General features: G+C 45.6%; 1 protein-coding gene across 1 annotated transcript in view; it reads left to right on the top strand.

Moving 5' to 3' along the window:
• LOC144772997 (cell cycle control protein 50C-like) overlaps window positions 1-24066 on the top strand; it is a 274293-nt gene that overhangs the window by 133418 nt on the left and 116809 nt on the right. Inside the window, exon 3 of the mRNA XM_078657732.1 lies at window positions 3108-3218. Coding sequence (XP_078513858.1) covers window positions 3108-3218 — 111 coding nt within the window. The remainder of the gene's footprint in view (window positions 1-3107; window positions 3219-24066) is intronic.

Below are 24066 nucleotides of genomic sequence, written 5' to 3'. Positions count from 1 at the left end.
TGGTATAGCTTTGTTCGCCCTAAGTTGGCAGGGTATGCCCAGACGTGGATCCCTTGCTCACTTTGCCACTGGATTCAAGCTAGCCTGGCTGATGATGGCTGATTAGCCAGAAACCGGTCCCAGGATGCTTGTTTCCGGTCCAGGGAAGACATGGCTTGGCAGTTCGGGCTGGACTGTTCCCATAAGGCACAGGGTCAGACTGATTTGCATATGGCCATGTCTGATCTGGGGTGGTGGAGTGAGCTAAAGAATGATGATGGATTAAACCCAGATCAGTTGACTGGGGTGAGTGTTTGATTCGCTCCAGCGCTCCGTTCATCATCCCCTTTGGTATTGCTTTGTTTGCCCTAATGAGGCAGGGTATACCCAGACGTGGGTCTCTTGCTCACTTTGCCACTGGATTCAAGCTAGCCTGGCTGATGACGGCTGATTAGCCAGAAATCGGTCCCAGGATTATTGTTTCTGGTCCAGGAAAGACATGGCTTGGCAGTTCGGGCTGGGCTGTTCCCATGAGACACAGAGTCAGACTGATTTCCATATGGCCATGTCTGAAATGGGGTGGTGGAGTGAGCTAAAGAATGATGATGGATTAAACCCAGATCATTTGACTGGGTTTCAGTGTTTGATTCGCACCAGCGCTCCATCCATCATCCCCTTTGGTATCGCGGTGGTTAACCACTTGGATGCTAAGCACATTTCTGTGCTTCCATTGAATTTCCATTGAAATCAATGGAAACTCCATGACGAGTTACCCTTGTCATTAGCACTGAAGGGGTTAAGGTACTTCACAAAATCTGGTTGGTGGCGGTTAAGGTACTTCAGAGCCAGTATTTGGTTGCAGGTGCTTAAGGTGCTTCACAATACCTGGTTGCTGGCGGTTAAGGTGCTTTAGGACCAATATCTGGTTGCTGGCGCTTAAGGTGCTTCATTTTATCTGGTTGCTGGCGGCTTAAGGTGCTTCAGGGCCAATATGTGGTTACTGGCAGTTAAGGTACTTCACAATATCTGGTTGCTGGCAGTTAAAGTGCTTCAGGGCCAGTATCTGGTTGCTGGCGCTTAAGGTAGTTCACAATATCTGGTTGCAGGTGTTTCAGGGCCAGTATTTGGTTGCTGGTGGTGAAAGTGGTTCAGGGACAATATCTGGGTGCTGGCGGTTAAGGTGCTTCACAATATCTGGTTGCTGGCGGTTAAAGTGCTTTAAAGCCAGTATCTGGTTGCTGGCACCTAAGGTGCTTCACAATATCTGTTTGCAGGTGTTTTAGGTGTTTCAGGGCCAGTATTTGGTTGCTGATCGTTAAAGTGCTTCAGGGACAATATCTGGTTGCTGGTGGTTAAGGTGCTTCAGGGACAATATCTGGTTGCTGGTGGTTAAGGTGCTTCAGGGACAACACCTGTTCACTGGCGATTTAGGTACTTTAGGGCAAATATCTGGTCGCTAGCAGTTAAGGTACGTCAGGCCCAATATCTGATTGCTGGTAGTTAGGGTGCTTCAGGGCCAACATCTGGTTGCTTGCGGTTAAGGTATTTCGCAGCCAACATCTGGTCGCTGGTGGTTAAGGAACTTTAGGGCCAATATCTGGTTGCAGCTGTTACCCATATCAAACACTCCCCTTTCCAGTTGGAAAAAACACCTGAAATTGTGATGTCTTATTGAATTGTCCTAACTTGCTGTCAGAGTGGGTCTGGGATTGATGCTGGGGGTGGGAGAGGGCAGACTGGACAATGATCTCTGTGCCACTCTTACATCAGACACAAAATACTTGAAAAAGTAGTACCTACCCGTGCTACTACTGACTCACATGGTCCACTGAATCCAATGTGCAAATAACTAAAACAACCCTGCAATTTCGTAATTGAAACATGACAAACAGCATTCACGATTCACACCCCACCCATGTATTATGAAATATATTTTTCATCTTCAGTCTAATTGTAGCGTATACAGTGTAAGCATTTAGAGTAATGGACTTATAAAAGTGTTAGTGTTACATAAATGAAATGAGCACTGCAGTTTTGTGGAACCTGGTTGAAATCCTTGGATTCTTCAGGAAGTGACCAGTCTTTGGTCTGTGATCCCGGCCAACGGACTCATAATGACTTTCCTCGTGGTCCACAGATATACAGGTACTGCAATTCCCAGATGCTGTTCTCAGTTCTGTTTACACATTTTGGGCCAGATGTAGGAGCCGTAATACCGGTCGGTAATGGCCGAGTTTGGCCGTTACCGACCGGTATTAGGGTTTTCTGATGTAGGGGGCCTATATTTTACCGATTCTGTAAATTTACCGAATCGGTAAATTTACCGAATCGGTAAATTTACCGATTCGGTAAATCCATATGTGGGAGACACTCCTAAGAGTGCCACAGGCCCTTAAGAGTCGGTATTTTACCACCCAATCCTATTGGGTGGTAAAATACCGAATTCAGGTGTGCATGCACATCTGTGCATGCACACCTGTGCAATGTGACACACAGACATGCCCTTAGGGCATGTATGTGTGCCACATGTCACACAAGCCTTAACTTGGGGTGCTAGAGGGTGTCAAAGTGACACCCCCTGCACCCTTGCAGGATTCGGTATTTACCGAATCGGTATTGCCCATTGATTCCTATGGGCCTCCAGGCCCATAGGAATCAATGGGCAATACCGAATCGGTATTTACCGATTCGGTAAATACCGAATGTTACCGATTCGGTAATTCAAAATTAAATTACCTACATCTCCCTCCGTCTAATTGACCGATTCATAAATACCGAATCGGTAAAATTCGGTATTTATGAGTCGGTAAATTAGAATTACCTACATCTAGCCCTAAATCTTACTGGTCTGTGAACGACAAATTGAGGACTCAGCATTGCTAATATTTGGTGTGTTACTAAAAGTCGTTCAAATGCTAACCTATGCTTAACTAGTTTAGCTTTACACAAACTCACCTCTCTGTTGTCTGCCTTCCCCTCTTTCTGAGAGAGGAAATTCTAATGTGTTTAGTCCTGGCTTCTGTTGTTGTGACAACCTAAACTTTGAGTAATCCTTTCACTTTCATGGTCTGTAATGATAATCATTATGATTTACTGCTTCCTAATCAAATTCAACCTTTTATTTTTAGGGAGATGTGTTTATGTACTACGGCCTCCAAAATTTTTACCAGAACCATCGTCGCTATGGGATTTCACGATATGACGACCAGCTTTTGGGGCATAACGTATACAACAAAGAGGTGTGTTTCTGTTTTCCTTTTTTTGCAATTCATGTTCACCATGTTGATCTATGTAATTAACTAATAGCCTAATTCAGAAAATTTAGTCCACCGGAAATGAAATGCATTATTATTGCATACACCACTTCTCACGGAGTGATTGGCTGAATTAATGCTCTCACTAAGTTTTATCAGAAGAATGAGAATGCTCAGTGTGCATCTTCTATTAGGCCACAGTAGCTGGCAATACCACATTTGACCCCAAATAAGTTGAGTTAATTGGTGTCTGCTTGTTTGGGAGAATGTTGTAGTAATCGATTCGCTTGGCTGAGAGTTCTGAGAGATACTGCAGACAAGAGAACCTTGTGTGAAACTTAAACCTTTGGGCACCTTTAAAGGTTTCTCATCCTGCAGGTGACCCTAGAGGCAGAGTAACACCTAGAATTGGACTGGCGGATACTAAGCTCTAGTCACTAGAAGAACTGATAAATGGTGCCTCATCTTTCGCCACTCTTCTAAACAGGAGTGGTCTTTATCCAGGTGAACTTTCGCACTATCTGGGGGTAAAGTTGATGTTCTCACATGGCTGTTGCCAGCTTTGTAGCTACTAACTACTCCTTCCTCTGCCCTTCTAAGTGCAAGTATTTTAGTTGTCCTTGACCTGGTGTGATCGGTACATAAACTATTCTTTTTTCACCTTTGTCTACTAGTTTGCTGCTATTGAGTATGCCTCATCAACAATGACTTGATTTCCTGTGGCACCATGGATCATCTCCTCTGTAAAGGACTTTGATATGGGAGGTCATAAACAGTGCTTGGCATGCACAAGTTATAGTTATCACTGCTAACTATAACTGGTGAATTTCTGTGTTTCTTTTAATTTCAAAACGTTAATGTTGTCACTGACTTAATCACCTAAGTATAAATTTACTTAAACGTTTGTTCTTTTCAGTGAATTTATAAGTTTAAAAAAAAAACAAAAACAGATCTTTTTAACACACCTAATTATAACGTTACTTTAATCTTTGATTTTTTCCAGTGAATTTCTAAGTTTTTTTTGACATAGTAATATTTTATCACCATACGTAAAGTCAACCCCTGACACACACAGAAGGCCCCCTCCCTGACCCTTATCAAGTCCTAGGGACCCATCCGTCGGGCGTGTGTTTTTTTAGAGGGGAGGGGGGCAGCAGGGCCCCTTCCATGAGCCTCATTAGGCCCTGGGGACCTTACCCCTGTGCCCTATTTATGTTAATGGGTAGGGGGACGCTTTGGCTCCCCTCCCTGAGTCTCATTAGGCCCTGGGGACCCCATTCTCTAGGGCTGTATCTATATTAAAAGGGGAGGGGGGTCACCCGGACCCCTTCACTGAGAGTCATTAGGCCCTGGGGACCACATCCCCCAGAGCCTATAATGGCCCGGGGACCCCTCCCCCTGGCTGGGCGTGAATTTTTTAAAGGTGGCTGTCCTTGTACCCAACCAGGGGGACCACCATGCATATGTTGGGGGCTGCTGGAGGAGCCCCATGCCCGCTTTGCCCCCAGCTGGCTTCCCACATTGCGCAGGAGCCGGCATTGCTCCTACCTGGAAGGAGCAACTATTTATGCTGCCCCTTCTAGGCGGAAGCAATATCTTGTTCTGTTTCCCTGCCTGCATCATTGCAACAGTGTACAAGTCTGCTCCTGGTCTGTATGCTGGAAGCAATCACCCATCCGTTGGGAGCAGACTGTGTGTTTGCTCCCGTCCTGAGGAAGATTTGAAAATGCTCCCTCCAGACAGGAGAAAACACAAGTTTCCCTGCCTGCGCTGATGCAGACAGGGAAACTACTGTGTACCGGGGGTGGGCTCTCCAGGGCCCTGCAAGCATGCCGGCCCTGGTGGATGGGCTATTCAGGGCCATTAAAGGCTCCGGGTTTTAAAAAGTTTATCGGCCCCAGGGGATGGGGTCCCTGGGGCCTTTGAGAGCTCAGGAGGGGGATGGTTGCATAGCCCCTCCCCTTTTTTGGACAATTCGACCCCAAGTGTGGGCTCACCGGGGCCTATAATGGCTCGGGAGGAGGGCCCCAGGGTCCCTTCCACTTAATTAAAGAAGTTGACTCCTTGGGGATGGGCCCCCTGGGGCATTTAAATGTTTGTTGAGGGTGACTGAATGCCCCCCTTCCCTTATTTGGACATTACAGTCCTGAGGCTGAGCTCCCCGGGGCCTGTAATAGCTTGAAAAGGGGGGCCACACACCCCTCTCCCATTATGGAATGCGGCCACAGAGAATGCACTCCCCAGAGCCTATAATGACTTGGGGAGTAGGGACTCATGCCCCCCTGTATTAAACAATGCAGCCGGGGCTACCATTTTGTTTTTATTTGGCTGCAATCTCGCAGAAGTCCCTCAACGTCACAACAAAAATTGCTGACTTTTTTCTGTATTTTAGCCCTAGGAGTGGTCCCTCTGGCTCACCCACCCATGCAGCCTAGGGGGCAGGGTTTACCTACCCTGCTGCTCTTATGTTATTTATTTTTTTACTTCAGGACTGGGGCCTAAGTCTCCGAGTCCTGTAATGGCTGCCAGCAACAATTTCCTCGTGCTGCTAGCAGCCAAACAGAGCGCTCTCTCCAGCGGGAGTCAGCAACATGGCCCAAGGAAAAAAAAACTCCCAGGAACAATCAGAGCACTCTATTTTTAAATTGGCGCTCCTTCAAGACTCTCAAGGGACCCTCGCTGACCCAACCATCAAGATATACAAATGTTTTTCAACCTTAATTTCTCAAACACTACTGCACAAATCTACACCATATCACAAAACCACAATCTGTGGACCACCAAGATGTAGCTTCCTGCCAAATTTGGTGTAATTCGTTCTTCAGTTTTTGAGGTTGCGCTTCTTAAATTAGTCTATGGAAATGGTTAGGGATTTTGTGTTGTGCGACCCCTCTTTTTCTTGACCCCGGCTTGATGGATCACCTCGAAACATTCCATGCAAAAATTAGTCTGAAAGTAGATCCTTTTTTGGAAAGTTTCAGGGAGATTCGTCAAATGGGGACAAAGTTATTAGCAACACTAAAAATGCATTTCTTATGGAAATGCTGACCTAACTATAACTACCTAGTGGTGGCCGCCGCAAGGTTATATATATATATATATATATATATATATATATATATATATATATATATATACATGACGCTCCGATTTCTTCTGACACATTCAGAAAGAACTGACTGCACTCCGTAACGTGGGAAATAGAAACGGGTTATATTAATCCGTTAGCTCAACAGGACGCGTTTCGGCTTCGCGCCTTCTTCTTTCTGTTATATATATATATATATATATATTGAAGAAAAAAGACGCTCGTTTTTGAAGACACCACAGGCAGCGCTATGTTTTAACCTTATTTATTCAGGAGGCAGCAACAGTTTGGCTCGAGTCCTCGCAGCGTAGTCTTGCGCCTTTAGTGCCATACGCGTTTCGGAAGACTATTCCTTGTTCACCGGCTTGGCGCTCCTGGGGAATCAGGAAACGTGCGTGATTATTGAGCAGGTGATATTTAAATGTCTTAGTCCCGCCCCACTGGGCGTTTGGTTTTGCTCTGAATCTTGGTATTTGTTCTTCATTAGTAAATGCCATTTTCATATTGCCCTTGTCATTAAAATTCCATTTTAATGAGGAGGGCAATAATAAAACTGCATTTACTAATGAACTACAAAGACCAAGATTCAGAGCAAAACCAAACGCCCAGTGGGGCTGGACTAAGACATTTAAATATCACCTGCTCAATAATCACGCACGTTTCCTGATTCCCCAGAAGCACCAAGCTGGTGAACAAAGAATAGTCTTCCAAAACGCGTATGGCACTAAAGGCGCAAGACTACGCTGCGAGAACTCGAGCCAAACTGCTACTGCCTCCTGAATAAATAAGGTTAAAACATAGCGCTGCGTGTGGTGTCTTCAAAAACGAGAGTCTTTGTTCTTCAATGTAGTGTGGCCTGCTCCGGTCACGAAGGCAACCCCACTGCTTCTCAAGCAGTTCCATGTGCTTTCATTAGAGGCACGAAAATGGAGCAACGTACCTGTTCAGTGCGGCGTCACTAAGCAGCAGGCTGGACGTGGCCGAAGCAAGCGACCTGACGGAATTTTAATGAGGAGTGCAATATGAAAACGGCATTTACTAATGAACTACAAATACCAAGATTCAGAGCAAAACTAAACGCCCAGTGGGGCGGGACTAAGACATTTAAATATCACCTGCTCAATAATCACGCTAGTTTCCTGATTCCCCCAGAAGCGCCAAGCCGGTGAACAAGGAATAGTCTTCCGAAACGCGTATGGCACTAAAGGCGCAAGACTACTCTGCGAGGACTCGAGCCAGACTGCTGCTGCCTCCTGAATAAATAAGGTTAAAACATAGCGCTGCGTGTGGTGCCTTCAAAATCGAGCGTCTTTGTTCTTCAATGTAGTGTGGCCTGCTCTGGTCACAAAGGCAACCCCACTGCTTCTCAAGCAGTTCCATGTGCTTTCATTAGAGGCACGAAAATATATATATTTATATTTATATGACATAGTGATGGTAGCCACTCTGTAGTTATAGTTAGGATTCAGAGAGATACGAAATTTTGGTTGCTAATAATAACTTTGTCATCGTAAAATTATTCTCCAGGAAACTTTGTAGATCTATTCTTTTTTCTACATTGGCTGATGATGCAAAGTTTCATGATGATTAGTTACAGGGGTGCAAAGAAAAAAAGTGGGGTGCCAAAACATATTTTTCCACCAATGCATTTTCCATAGACGTTTTACACAGATGTAGCATTAAAATGGCTGAACGATTTACATGAAATTTTGCAGGAATATAGATTATGGTGTGGTTGTTTCAATTAATGGACAAAAACTTAGTGATATATTGGTCTGCTGTATACTGCGGTACCCTCATGGCACACCTCAGTACATGGCGATGACGAAACACAATATTATTAGTCAATCAAAGCCCTTCCAACATAAAATGGCAGCCACATTTTTTAGACCACACTTTGTTAAATGTTTTAATGCCAAATATAGCTTATTACTCTTTGTGTAATTTATGAGAAGAAGTGAGGCAGTTTAGCAAAGTCTGTAGAGTTTGGGGAAAGTATTTTTATTGATGTATATGTTTTTAAAATTGTTTACAATGTACCACTGTAATTTCTCAGAAGTATCTAGAAAGTACAGTGGTACTAATTGAAACGTAAAAAAAACAATGCTACCAAAAACCAAAATGAGATAAGAAAATAAAAAAGACTGCGGCAATGATGTTTAACAAGTATTAGAAAGGTATTTAAAACACACATTTTCTGTCAGATGACAATGCAAATTAATAGAAGTCTAGATAAGAAATAAAATAAAGTAAAGCCTCCCTTAACTAGTTCAAAGGTGGGTAAAGGGGAGCTAGCGTGGGTGGACGCACAGAGTGGGACTAGGTTGATGTCTATAGTACCCAAATCTACCACTGCTCTCTCTATTTCCCAAATGGCCAAATCCCCCACATTTAGCCATGACTCCTTTAAGGGACAATTGTGCCCTGATTTAGGTGACCCAATCGTAGGAATTGCCACATCTTCCAACCAGTCAAATGAGCCATCTAGCCGACAAAGCAAACATTTAGCGGCCCTATCATGGAATGTGGCGGGTTTGGCTACAAAATTAGACAGCACTGATTGGTGTGATTTTGTGGATACTCATGGACTCTGTATATTTCAGGAAACATGGGCTACGACCGCCCTCCATAGAATGGGGTATGTTACCTACACTGAACTCGCCATAAAGGGTGCTAGAGGCAGGCCATCTGGTGGTCTGACTATATGGGTGGGTGTCCATCTTGGGTTTTCTGTTAAAAGGATTAGCACTAATAGCTGTGACTTATTATGCATTCTCTTAGCTCGCCCAAAAACACCTAAATTGGCAATCATTAACATTTACTTACGTCCTGTTCATGTGGGAGGGACCTCACAGACTCTAGAGGCCTTAACTAATTTATTGAATTGTCTCCCTAGCGAGACTAAGGTGTTAATAGGGGGAGACTTTAACTGTCACTATGAACCACTTGGGGGGGGCCATTTAGATATCATCAGACGAGGATGACGTCTGCCAGATTCCATTCCCTAATGTCTACCAAACTAAATCCTGGTCACCTATGGTCATGCAGCTCACATCCTTAACGTATACACATTCACTTAGAGCATGTAACGGCTGCTTTCCAGGGGATAGCCCAGGAAAGTGTACTTATAATGGAATGGGCCATTCGTCAATAATTGACTATTTTATGGCTAGCTTGTCCTTATGGCCAATGATTTGTAACTTCCAGGTACATGATCGCTCGGAAAGTGATCACAACCCTTTGGTAGTAGAGTTGGATCTGCCACAGCCTGAGGCGGTGCCACAAGAGGCTGACGCTGTATCAAGTAATATTAGAATTATACAGGGTGGGAAAAGAATCCGTTGGGCCACTATTAAGTCCTCACCAGAAAATCTGGCTTTCCTGTACAATAGTGTAATTCCCCAGCTAGAGCGGGTGCTAGCATTGAATGAGAGTGCCTCAAATTCTGCGGCAGGCGCAAAGGCTGTAGAAATTCATAAAGAATTAATGAAGACCCTGGCAGGCAATTTTTACAAATCCTCCAACCAGAGCCAACGGCAGCCACAGGACTCTAATCCCTGGTATAACCAGTCATGTAGGGGGGCAAAAACTATTTTAGTATCTGCTCTTAAAACAGGCAGTAAGACTTCCATTATGACTGCAAGGAAGGCTTATAAGGATCTCCTTTTCCATGCAAAATCTGAATGGGAAACCGAGAGATGGCAGGGAATCAAACAGGCACTGATTGTGAAAGATGCACGATCCTTTTGGAATCTGGTTCACACCGGCAAGGCAGAGGGCAAGTCTAAGATCGACCCCAACATTGCTGAGGAAGTTTGGTGTGCTTACTTCAAAGATCTTTACTCTAGTCCTGCTTCCCTAACTCTTGACCTACCAAGTTCTCCTCTGTGGTTGGATCCTAGCTGGTGCCCTCCTTTATTTACTTTGTCGGAAGTGACACTAGCGGTATTAGCATTGAAACCTAATAAGGCCCCGGGGTTGGACAGGATTCCTGGTGATCTTTATAGAGATGAGTTGAAGATATGGGTCCCCTACTTGACTGTCCTATTTAATGCCATTTTGGACGGACAAGAACTCCCTAGCACCTGGCTGGGGGCCGAAATCATCCCGGTTTATAAAAAGGGCTCCCCGCTGGTACCATCAAACTACAGGCCAATTAGCCTTATTGATGTCACTCAAACAATTTATGCCAGACTCCTTTTACAACGCCTGCAGGATTGGATTACAGAGAATAATATTCTCTCCCACCTGCAAGCAGGGTTTAGAGCCAAAACATCGACCATCGACCAATTACTACGGCTCCAGGTACTTTATTGGAAGCATGTGGTCTTGGATGGGGGTAGCCTGTACCTAACATTTGTGGACCTCAAATCCGCCTTTGATATGGTGGATAGGAACCAATTGTGGAGCATATTAACCAACATGGGGATCCCTCTTTACCTGTGCCATCAACTTAAAAGACTCCATGAAGGAACCTTCGCGAAGGTACGCTTTGGTAAATTTGGCCAGCTGTCTAGGGCATTTCCGATTGAGAAAGCGGTTAGGCAGGGGTGTGTACTTGCCCCCACACTATTTTTCCTCTTTCTAAATGGCCTTATAGAAGATCTGACCAGCGCAAAATATATTGATGCCCCTAATTTAGCTGGCGCTAAATTCCCTGCACTAATGTTTGCGGACGACACCCTGCTGCTTTCAAAAACACCAATGGGGATGCAGCGGGTGTTAGACCAATTTACCGAATTCTGTAAGAAAAGGAACCTGGTGATTAACATAGATAAAACAAAGTACATGGTGTTTAACGCCAGCACAATTAATTGCCCCCACCCGAAAATGGATGGTCGACCCCTGGAAAGGGTAAATAACTGTGTCTACCTTGGTTTGACATTGAACGACAAAATGGGGTGGGATACTCAAATGTCTAAGGCTAACCTAGGGCTGTCACAGGCCGCGGGGGGAATCTTAAAAGTGCAGAAAACTTGTGTGCATAAACTAGTGAGTGCCCCGCTAGAAATATACAAAGTTCAAGCCAGATCTTCCACCCTCTATGGGGCGAAACTTTGGGGACACCGACCAGTAAATGAGATCGGTGTTACAGAGAATAACTTTATTAGGCAGCTGCTCACTCTACCAAAAAGCACACCGCTAATACCATTAAGGCTGGATTTAAATCTGAGACCAATTGCAGAAGTAATTGCCTCTCGCCCGCTCCTTTATTGGCGAAGATTGTGGAGTGTCCCGGAGCTTGAGAGCTATAGAGAAGAATTGAAAACCGTGATGGCCTGTCAGGGTGCAGGTAGGATACAGTGGCTATCATTTATAAGGGGGTTAGCGACCAAGATTGGACTGGAGAACTTGTGGTCCAATCCTGAGGCTGCATGCCAAGTTATCTCGAGACAAACCCTGGCTGAGACCATAAAACATCATAATCTACAGGAAGCTCTTCAATCAACCAGACCCTCTAGTCTCACTGATAGCTTTTTAGATCACAAGAATGTTTACAGATTTGAGAAGGAACTAGATATGATTGAACCGGTTCTAGCAAAGAAGTTGTATCTACAGCTTAGATATGGCACACTGCCCCTGCATTCATATACAGACAAATGGAAAGAGGGCCAAGCTCGCCCCTGCCCAGGATGTGGAAACTCTAATGAGACCCTAATGCATGTAATCTTGTTCTGTCCTGCCTATAGTAACAGCAGAAAGAAATGGATTATACAGCTATGTCTGAACTTGGGAGTTAGGAATTATCTAGAGTTTTTTAGAATTCTAAAATCCGATACTAATGCACTAATAGTTACAGCCGTTGCCAAGTTTCTGTTCTCTATGTGGCTAATAAGACGGAGAATGCTTCGGAAGTAACAAAGCTCCTGGGCTGTTGTTGGATAACACATCCAGGAAGACTTTGAGCTTCTGCTGTATTTTAACTTTTTAAATTTGTAAATATATAACTTATTGTCTTAGGAATTTTAATGGGACTCGGCAACCACATGGAAATTTGTAGTCTATGTATATCAACTGGGATGTAATATGTGTATTTATTCAATGTCTAAAATGTGTTCTGTACTTTTATGGTTCATAAACAAACCGAAATAATGTTTTTGAATGAATGAAATGTAAAGCATTATGTGATTTATTAAGAATATGAAGTGGGCTATAAATACAGCCCAGTACTACTAAATACCACTAACAACCATAGAGACTCTGCTAACTGTTGGAAAACAATAGAGCTCTATTTCTTCTTCAAAACATAATAGAGAAATCAAAGATTATACCTCATCACCTCCATCTATATAAAACTACATAAAACAGGAACATTTCGATATGGATCTGAATGGCTGTTCCAGAAAATCAGGGCACAAGTCAGGACACGGCATCCATCCACTATTTTCACAGGGTGGATGCTGTCTTCCCTGGAAGAAGTGGGCCCCACTGAAATCTTCTGAACTTGTCCCGGTGTAATTTTCAGACATTGAGATGCATTCAGCAGCTCCTGCATTTTGTCTACTTTATTTATGAGCAGCAATGTGCAAGTGGCGAGGGTGCTTTCATATTTCAGACTCTAGCTGAGTGCATAAGTAGCCATAAGGCCTCCTTTTGTTCCACTACCCTGATTGGGAGCTATCTGAGCCTCACACCTATATGCAAATGCAAAGGAAGGGAAACAGAGGCACAAAGCTTGTTGTTATCCCTTCACAAATACTTGAGAGGCATGCTTTTTACATTGTTCAATCCATGTAAATAAGAGATATGCATGCACCATGCGAATGCCAGATTTGTTGGTTTGTTGCAGTCTTTACACAAACAACAATTTAAATACCACTATTTTGTTTTATTTCTTTCACATCGCTACAATGCAGGGTGCCAGAGCTCATTACATCACACATACATAAAATACATTGACAAAAAGTCCTATAAATGTGTAAATCAATGTAGAAAATGTGTTATATAAGACCGTGAGGGTTACAAGGTGTAGGAGTCACATATCCTTCATAGCTCACTGTTCTATATTAGAAGGATTAAAATGTATGAACTGCAAATAGCAAAAGGATCTCTGTGTTAAAAGCAGTAACTCACTACTTAGCTACATAAAGTAAATATCTCTCATCTGCATGTTAGATAATATGCTTTGCAGGAGACATATTAACCCACACGCTACTTTAATTCAAAACTGGAATGAAAGAAAACACACGTCTCTCCAGCAAATGCGTTATCCTTCAAAGCTATTTTACCATTATTATTGTTCCTTGGGATTTATTGGGCAAGCAAAGGTCTTGCAGCAGGTGCCTTAACCTCATAAGTTATTTTAAAATGCAGACCTTGCAACCAATTAAGCAGAATAGATTTACTGCTACATTTCTTCTTGTTGCCAACCATTTTGTGGCAGAGTTAAAAAAATATATATGTATGAATTGAGGCCCACATTTTTGCATTGGGTTGTGTCACTTTTTCGGCATAACCCAGACGCAAATCTCTTTTGCTAAATCTCATAATGCGCTCAAATGTACTCATGATAGACCTGTGAAATGTGAGTGAAGTGTTATGATGTGATGTCACTTCTTGTGATGTCAATTCCTGTGAGGTCAAAGGTTGTGATGTCACATCCTGTGATGCCGTGATGTCACGCTGTGATGTCATGCACCATGTTGTCACTTGTATACTACCTAACCTAGTTGGTCCCCACGCTTCTTTTTTTAGGACTTGTGCCCTGCAGAAAATGATACTCATGAGTTGTAGTTAATTAATTCAGGAAAAATGTCATGAGGTGGCTTAGCATGGGTGTTGAAATTTGTAAAAATCTGCTCTGTAATGTTGTTTTCACCTATATCAAATTACTTAGTTAGATATATTAACAGCTGGACACGCATAACAGCTATTGTTTTTTTCCACAATCCAATTGATATGTTTTTCCCCAGTGTTTCATGATGACTACTACCAATGATCATCTTGAACTGTAAATGTTCTAAATGATGACAAAGTAGTGCAACAGAAATGCTAGTTTTGCCTGACAACACATAAAAAGGAAAACTATGATGGATCGACTTGAGTTATGTTTATTAAATACAACCAGTTATCACTGTGGTAGTCTATTTTCAACTTACCGTCTACTGTGAACCCACCATAAGATACATGTTTAACTTTCTTTGCACTTATCGTTTATCTCTATATTCAATACAATGTATTATTTCTGATAGCTGAAAAAATATGGTTAGTATTGGTAAAACCTCTATATTTTTAAGACTTTGGTTAGTGCTGAATTTATTTTTCTTGTTTTCTTTTTTTTAGATTTTTTTTCTCAAATGTAATTTTTCTACAGGGTACCCACAACCAACCAAAACAAACGTCTCAATAGGAAACAGGAGGATAACACTTTTTTTTTTTATCAGAACAAAATTTTATTGGATTTTGGCAGTTGACAGAATACAAAAGGGAACACTGCTCCCATAGTAGCAGGAAGACAGTGTGCAGACAAAAGTGATAAGGTTTAAGATATTCAATCAACATTCCCCTATTTTCACCCCCCCACGTTCCAACCTAGTTCCCACCCCCCACCCTGCACTGTGTCAACATTGTCCAGATACAGGAGCCTAACCATCACAATAACAGCGTGTGCTTCTGTTCACCCAGGGGCAGTATGAATGTGGTCCATATCGGCGGCTCGCGGCGCTGGAGGGTCCAGTAAAAGGCCCCTGTAGTCCGCCCATCTCTTCCAGATCCGGTAATGTTTTCTGGGGCAGCCCCTGGCCTCAAATACCGGGCGTTCTAGTCCCATGTTAAAATCCATGCCCCTTTTCCACACCCCCACCAATGGAGCTTTGGGGGCCTTCCAGGCTTGGGCTATATCCCTTTTGGCCACCAGGAGGCCCAGGAGAAGCAACTGGCGTTTGTGTATATTTCCCCCCACTTGTTCCATAACATGAAGGAGGCCCAGCTTCGATGTGCGAGGGAGTTCCCAAGCCAACACTTCCTCCAGACAGTCCCACACTCCGGTCCAGAATCTCTGTAACCGCACACAACCCCATACTGTTTGTAAGAAGGAGCCTATCGCACCTCCACACCTCAGGCAATCTGGGGAGGCTATCAGCCCCGCCTTCCACAGTCGTTCCCTCGTGTAATACGCCCTATGCAGGTATTTAAATTGGATGAAGCGCAAGCGCACCGCTATCGCCGCTCCCCTAGGGGCCTCCAGAGCTTCTCTCCAGTCCTCTTCTTCCAAATCCCCCAGTTCTCCCTCCCAGACCACCCGCAGTTTATCAAGAGAAGGGGAACAGTGGGTAACCAATGTTTGATACATGGTTGAAATCTTCTTCGTTTCCAATTCCCCCATAAATATCTTAGCCTCCAAGGGGCTGAATTCCGGCAAGGACGTTAAGTCCGCTATTGCGGGGGTTAGGGCGTGTCGGAGCTGTAAATACCTGAAGAATTGGGATTGGGGCATGTCATATTCATCCCGCAATACCTGAAAGGACTTGAGGACCGAGCCTTTCATAACGTGGCCCAGCGCCGAGATGCCAATAGCATCCCAGCCTTCGAAGCCCCGTAGGGATGCTAAATCCGGTAACCTCCCGTTGTGCCACAGCGGGGTTTCCCCCGTCAGCCTGTTCCACCATCCCATGCGGCGGAGAGCGTCACGCCACACTTTGAAGACTACCTGAGTGACCATTGGGAGTCTTTTCCGGATACTTGCCGAGTACAAAATAGTATGGAGCGTGTCCGGGTCCATCATATACCTCTCTAGGGCATAGGCCGGGTCGCCTCGGTCCCCGTACCCCCATTCGTTGAGAACTAGCAGGTGTGACGCTTGATAATAGGACTGGACATCAGATGTAGCCAGCCCCCCACAATAGGTCGAGAGGAAGCAGGTGCGGAGCGCTACTCTCACTGCTCCCCCAGTCCACAGGAACCGACCCAAGGCAGAGTTCACCTGCCGAAACCACTGTGCCGGAACAGGGTACGGGTGATTCTGTAATTGGTACAAAATACGGGGCAGAGCAACCATCTTAAAAATGGCCGATCGGCCATAAACATTTAACGGCATCCTGGACCACATCTGCATATCCGACCGTATCCTGTCCCAAACCGGTACTAAATTGCGGGACCACGAGACTCCCGGCACATCTGTTACAAATACGCCTAAATATTTAAGGCCTCCCGCCGCTTCCTGAAGGGCCGAGGCCCAGGGACCCAAGGCTCCCCCATCGCCCAGGACCCACAATTTCGATTTCTGCACATTGAGCGTGAGGCCGGATATGTCACCAAAGATGCGCATTATATCAAGAACCCTTGGCCCCGATTTATTGAGGTCCGTAAGAAAGAAAAGCACGTCGTCGGCATAAAGCGTGATTCTGTCGGACGGGCCCCCCACCCATTCCACTCCTCGCAGTTGGGCGTCTATCCTCACCCAAGCCGCCAGCGGCTCCATCGCCAAGGCAAACAGGTAAGGTGAAAGAGGGCATCCCTGCCAGGTGCCTCGACCTATAAGGAATGAGCGGAGACCGCCCCCGCTACCCTCACCGCCGCCGTCAGGTCCGTATATAGTAAGTGAATGTAGGACAGAAAGCGCGGGCCCAGATTGAGCCGAAGAAGGAGCGCTCGAAGGTACGGCCAACTCAGGGAATCGAATGCTCTATCTATATCCGCTAGCAGGAGGGCCGCGGGGATGCCCGCCGCCCGCACTGCCTCCACTACCAGGTGCGCGCGCCGTATGTTATGTCTCGTTGCCCTGTGGGGCATGAAGCCTGCCTGGTCTGGATGGACTAGGTCCGCAATATAAGGGAGAAGACGGTTCGCCAAGGCCTTTGCCAGTATTTTCGCCTCAAAATTCAGCAACGAAATCGGACGATAGGACTCCGGGCGATCCTGGGGCCTTCCTGGCTTGCAAAAAACCACGATCTCAGCGTGCCGCCAGTCCGCCGGCAGTCGTCCACGATCCCTAGCCGCCTCCAGGGCCTTCCTATAGCGCATCTCCAATTGGAGATGGAACACCTTCATAAATTCACAGGGGAAACCGTTGGGCCCAGGGGCCTTGCCTGCATTCAGTTCCCCCAGAGCGTCTCCCAGTTCCTCAGCTGACAGCGGGAGATCCAGCCGGTCTCGAGCGTCATCCGAGAGCGCCCGGGGCGGAAGGTCTGTTAGGAATTTGTCGATCTCTTCCGCCGGGAGGGATTCCTGGGGGGCGTATTGTGTTTGCATAATATTGAGCAAATGTCTGGGCCAGGGCCTCGGGGGCTATGATAGGGTCACCCGTAGCATCTCGGAGTCCCGGCAGGGACTGGGCCTGATAAGTACCCTGACATAACCTATAAAGCATCGTGCTAGATTTGTCCCCCCATTGATAAATTCTGCTCTGTGTAGCGAGCCAGACCTGTCGGGCCTCGTCCAGCAATAAGGAGGTGTAAGACTGCTGAAGGTATAGCAACTTCTCTACTGCGTCTCCACTCCCCCCCGACGTGCATTCCACCTCTTGGCTTTGCACCTGGTCTGCCGCTTCCGTTATAGCCAGCATACGGGCCTTTCGATTCGCAGCGCACCACGCGGTGTCCACGCCCCAAAGCACTGGTTTCAGGGCCTCCCACAGGGTCATGGCATCCACACCCGGGCCCTCATTCTCCGTCCAGTAATGCGCTATGGCCTCCCTCATGTGTGACTGATAATCGTCGCGCTGCAAGTGCCATGTGGAAAGACGCCAGCAAAACGGTTGTCGCCTCGCACTGAGGCTTAGCGTCAACGTAATCGGGGAATGGTCTGACAGACCCCTAGGAAGTATGGAGGTAGAGTCGACCCTCCCTATCCAGGGCTGCGGAACGAACAGGTAATCTAGGCGAGAAAAGGATTTATGGACTGCAGAAACAAATGTAAATTCACGACTACATGCATGTTGGTATCGCCAGGTGTCAATCCATCCCATCCCCCGCACCATTCTGCTCAATTTTGTAGTGGCATCAGACAGCTGACTCCCCCCAGGCCTACAACGGTCCAGTCTCCCATCCATCACGTCGTTCCAATCACCACCTACTATCGTCAACACATGTGAGACTTCAGCCCATACATCAAACAGTCGTTCTATCAGAGCTTCTTGCAGCGGGGGTGGAGCATACACACTGCCAAAAACTATGGGCTCATTCCCCAGCCTCCCCTTAATAAAGGCCAACCTCCCATGCACATCCAGCCATTGTGTGTCGTGTGTATATGGGACCCTACGATGTATCAAAATTGCAACTCCTCTGGACCCCCTTGCAAACCCAGCATGGAACACCTGTTCATACCCGTATCTACGTAGGCTAAGGACTTTAGTGCCCATAAGGTGCGTCTCTTGTAGTAGTAAAACATCCGCTTTTTCATTCTTCCCCAGTCGTAAAACCGCACCTCATTTAAGTTTGTCGAGCATCCCTCTCACATTCCAACTCAAAATGCGTAATGAGGCTCGCGTGAGGTCTGCCCCCTGTCCATCAGCCGCCATCAATTGACCAGAATCTCAAATTGTCGGGCCTCAGAGGCCACACACGCATACAAATCAGCCTCCAGGTTCCTGCAAACACCGTGCGTAAGCTAGTCCCAACTCCCCCCCCAACATTCTCCCGATCCCCCAAACCCCCGCCCCCCCTGCATACCCCCCTGCCCCAAACTATACCAACGACCCCCACCCCATACCTCAGCAACATTGAAATACCTGTCGCGGTGCAGGCGATCTCAACCCTCCAACGGGAGGCCCAAGACCCACTACGCCAATGGATCCCACCCAACTACCCATCAGGTATCAAACAACCCCCCACCCAACACGTGGGGACAAAACTCCGGGAGTAGGCCCGCTCTCATGCGAGCATCTCCCGACCCATTGTGGTAAATAAATAAATAATACCTCTATTTTTGAATGGATAAATGAATAACAGATAGCTCAATAAATAAGAGTCAAGATTCGAGGTAGTAGGAGTTTTGCAGGTTTAATACAGCATAAGGACAGGAACAGGACAACCTGCACAGGAATAGGATGGCAGCGCTGCCGGGGGCAGGATCGGAATCGGCGTAACATTTAATAACAGTGCACGATCATATATACTAAAACAGTTGCATTACAATACATACGATAGGCGGAGCAGTGGGTGGAGCAAAGGGTGTGACGCGTAGCAGTCGCGAAAGATAAGGGTGAAAGTAGGTGTAACAGGGCGTATACATAGACATGTGATGCAAACGTAACAGAATATGTCATGAATGGGGCGGAAACATGGAGGGGGCTACCTAAGGAGCCGGGACCTCTAACTTGATGGTGCGCGCAAACTGGCAATGACATATTACTAGGAGAAGCTGGGGGCTACAAACTCTGTGCTAGGAGCAGAGACTGAAGTCTGGAGAGTCAGGGCGACATGTACCTAAACAGTATCTAGTATCTGATGTTTAGAGAACATGTTGATAGAATCCAAAAGTTATCGGGGTAAAGGCGAACAGACTCTAAGACTGGAGCATGCATTATTCTACATGTAGTGCGTGATGAAGAATATTGAATGACCATTAAATACAGTATTTCTCTTACATGGAGACGTAAAGGCTAGACTATGACGGAAACTATTGATGCGATTCAGTAGCTTTAGGAATGCAGAGAAGGAGGGCTGGACTGATAACTAGAATCATAACATACTCTTGGCAGACTCAGAGGCAGAGCCAGGCTGAACCGGGCACTGCAAGGCAGGAAATAAGTGAAGGGTCAGGGATACAGGTGGGGGCTGTATCGCTCCTCAGCGAGGGCTTCAGGAGACAGGAGCTGAATCTGGTGTCCGGGCCCTTTTGAGGCCTAGAAACGGGGACTTTACAATGGAATAACGTGCACACTGAGAAACGTGGCAACGTAACTTTTACATAGGCCTGATATTCGTAGTATTCACGAGAACTGGAAATAGGCACACTAGAGATGGACACAACTGTAAGTGCGTCATTAATCGAACATGGGGAATACATATGCATATTAATCATGCACAGATAACATATGATGGAGGACGCGTAGGGACACAGAACATGGCAAAATTTACTTTTCCACATTCCCTCCTTGTCACTACGTTTCCATCAGGAAACATCAATATTCATGATACCATCTATCATTTCATACAGTATCATTTGCTCGTCTCGAATTTTCTTGGAACGGGTTTTAGAACGGGGCTTGGGACTAGGAATACAAGAGGTAGCACAAATGCCGCAAATCGCAGGGCCACATTGTATACAGAGGCAGCAGCTGAATATGATCGCTACTGCAATACCCAGAAATGACAATACTTTCCATCCCCAGGCGGAAATTATATTCCAGAACCAACCGGACCATGTCCAGGTGCCTGGATCTTGGTGTAACAGATGGGCAATTTTATGGAGTCTGGTTATAGCTGAATAAACAGACGGCGCGTTATTTGGAATGAAAATGCAGCAACTAGATCCGATGACTCTACAGGCCCCGCCCCTATCGGCCAGTATGACGTCAAGGACGAGACGATTTTGCAAAACGACAAATCTCATAGCAGATTGCTCTTCAGTTAAGTTACCTAGAGCAGAGGCAGTCTCATTAACTACTGCTTCAAGGGTTCTTGTTAACCTACGGATTAGCTTACTATTCTGGATAGGTCCTATAAAGAAGAAGAAACCTCTATTGAAATCTGTGTACTGTTCTAGAGCAGTTTCAGTATAATCGACAATTGGGGACTCGATCTCCCTTCTATGTCTAATGTGTACTAGATGTGTATTTCTATGATAATCAGATGGGGCTAGGAAAACTGGTGGCAGTAGGAAGGCAATGTAACAGGTTCCCTCCCAATCGAGGGGCAGACGAACATATGCGGTTTGGCCACAAATAAAATAAGAATGACGTGAAGCTTTGAAAATAGATTTCCCACTGTCACTATATTTGACAATAGTAGTACAATCACTATGTCCTACATGTACGGAACCATTATTTCGGACACATAATTCACCTTTGACTGGTAGTACTGAAATAGCAGGTAAGTCTGGAGTAGTATCAGACTGAACATTCAGGACCATGAAATTCGAAGAATAATTACCTAAATTATAAACTTCATTCTCTAGATCTAACCCTGTTCTGTGGGGAAGACCTTGCTTGTCTGGAAAACATGTACTGTTAAGAAAAGACATATCTGTTGAGGATGACGTTAACGTGGACCATGCTCCACACGAACCATTATGTGAAAATGGATAAGGAAAGAGTGGCAGAACTCCCTTTGGTGTCTGGAAAGGGGGGAGTCGACCACACACCCAACAATTAGTGGCATTGCTGGTCTGGTGTGAATAATGTAACATGCGGATAAAGGAATTGTTAGCATAGCGAGGCGGTAAGAGAGTTCATGAGGCGGCAGATCACTAAACGTGTGCTCTACTGTAACATTAGAAGACTTATTTACATGAGAAACTGGAAAATACAGGTAAAATGCATAACTGGTGCAGGAAATCATAATGCTGAGAAATAATATGAAACTTAGAAAAACGATACATCGGATTGAGTTTTGACTAACTCTCTCACTATGGGGGTCTATTTTATACATGTCAGAAACCGGTCTAACCGTTTCACCTAGGGGAGGACTTAGACAATCAAACTGGCTGACTTATTTTACTAGACCTTAATTTGAGCTTATACTCCTGTTGCGGAGTTGTCTCTAACAGGGAGGGTGCAGTAACATTGTCTTTTGCGGGACAGTCCTTAAGAATGGTACTTTGGCAGTCCTTTAAATCCTGGGAAATGTTCTTTGAAACTGGTTTCAATCCATAAAACTTCTTGATGTGCGAAAGATGCACCCAGCCTTTGCGTCCCTCCAACTTCACGGCTGTACGGGTGGCGAGGAGGACCTGTCGGGGCTCCTTCCAGCGAGGCTCCAGCGGACTTGAGCGATCGAAATTTCGCACTAGGACCATGGATCCGGGAACGATTTCATGCGGTGCCACCTCGGTATTGTCTGGAAATGCGGCGGCAACCTGTGAACGACAAGAGTTGAGGGCAGACATCAAGGAAGCTAGGTAATCTGTCAGCATATTACTTGAAACATCGGTAATACTTCGGGGTCTAGGAGTACCCCACATGTTAGGGGGGCGGCCGAAAACGACCTCATACGGGGACAGACCTGATCTGGAATGTGCGACCATGCGCATATAAAACAGAGCAACTGGCAGAGCTACTAGCCAGTCCACACCTTTCTCTTGACATACTTTTGCAATGCGGATTTTCAGGGTCTGGTTATGTCTCTCTACGAGACCGGCTGCTTCAGGATGGCGTACACAATGGAACTTCCACTGGTACCCTAACAACAGGGAAACATGCTTCATGAGTTCAGATGAGAATGGCTGGCCGTTGTCAGAATACACGACTCTAGGGAGTCCGTAACGGGGGAAGAACTCACGAACCAACTGCTTAGCAGTGGTCGCGGCTGTGTAATCTGGGACTGGATATGCTTCTGTCCACCTGGACAAAGCGCATACAACTACAAGGACATACTTGAAACCTCGACATCGCTCCATCTGAATGTAATCCATCTGGAGGACTTCAAAAGGGTGGTCAGGGGGCTGGAATCCACCTTGTTCCACCGGGACACTTTTACCTGGATTAAACTGACAACATATCATACAGGTACGGACTTTCTGCTTGGCTGCAGCTCGTAAATGCTTGTTGAACCAAATGTTCTGGATACTGTCTAACATAGCTTTCTCTCCTAGATGTGCTGGACTATGTGCGGTATTGATAATGACTTGAACCATAGAGTCGGGGAGAAACCATGTGGCTCTACCCTTCGTTACCCATCCCTGATCTGTCTGGACCCCTCCTTGTTCGGACCATTTCTTGATTTCATCGGGAGTAGCATGTAACTGGATATCTATGACATCTTGAGTAGGGTCCTTAACTGTCATACATGTAGTCAGATCTGGAGTGTATGTCGGTGTCTTATTAACTGGAATGTCTGGTGTCTGTGCTGTAAGCTTGGCTGTGCGATCTGCCAGATCATTACCCTGGGAAATAATGTCAGTAACTTTCGTATGTGCTTTGCATTTCATGATAGCAATGGATGTCGGTAAATGTATAGCATCTAACAGAGCTTGAATAAGGAGACCATGCTGAATCTTGGTTCCATGAGAAGTCATGAAACCTCTCTCCTGCCAGAGCACTCCGAAGTCGTGTACGACTCCAAATGCGTAACGTGAATCTGTGTAAATATTAACTTTCAGGTTCTTAGCGTGTATGCAGGCTTGAGTCAGAGCAACTAGCTCTGCTGCTTGAGCAGACAGGGTGTCAATACGGTGTGTTTCAATAACTTCAGTGTCAGTAGTCACTGCATACGCAGCTACTAGTTCTCCTGTACTAGTTCTCATGCATGAACCATCCACATAAAGTGTCAGGTCGGGATCTGGTAATGGAATATCTGTCAGATCTTGTCTTGGCTTGGTCATGATGTTAACTACTTCCACACAATCGTGTGTGGCAGGATTTGGATTAACTGACGGCAACAGTGTAGCAGGATTTAAAACGTTGCAGCGTCTGATTTCTATGTGTGGCTGAAACAGTTATTCATAACCTGTTAAACGTGCAATTGTCAAGTGCTGAGTTTGTGTTCGGTTTAAAAGAACTTCCACGGAGTGTGGGACTTGTACTGTCAGGGAGTGTCCTAAGACTATGGAATCACTTTGTCTGATAGCTAGTGCTGTGGCTGCAACTGACTTGAGGCACGCAGGCAGAGCCTGGGCTACAGGATCTAATGTGCTCGAAAAATAAGC

This window comes from Lissotriton helveticus, chromosome 8 (genome assembly GCF_964261635.1).
Source record: "Lissotriton helveticus chromosome 8, aLisHel1.1, whole genome shotgun sequence".
In the NCBI taxonomy this organism is placed as follows: domain Eukaryota; kingdom Metazoa; phylum Chordata; class Amphibia; order Caudata; family Salamandridae; genus Lissotriton; species Lissotriton helveticus.
The sequence above is the reverse complement of the archived record's forward strand: the minus strand, read 5'-3'. Positions and strand labels throughout refer to the sequence as shown.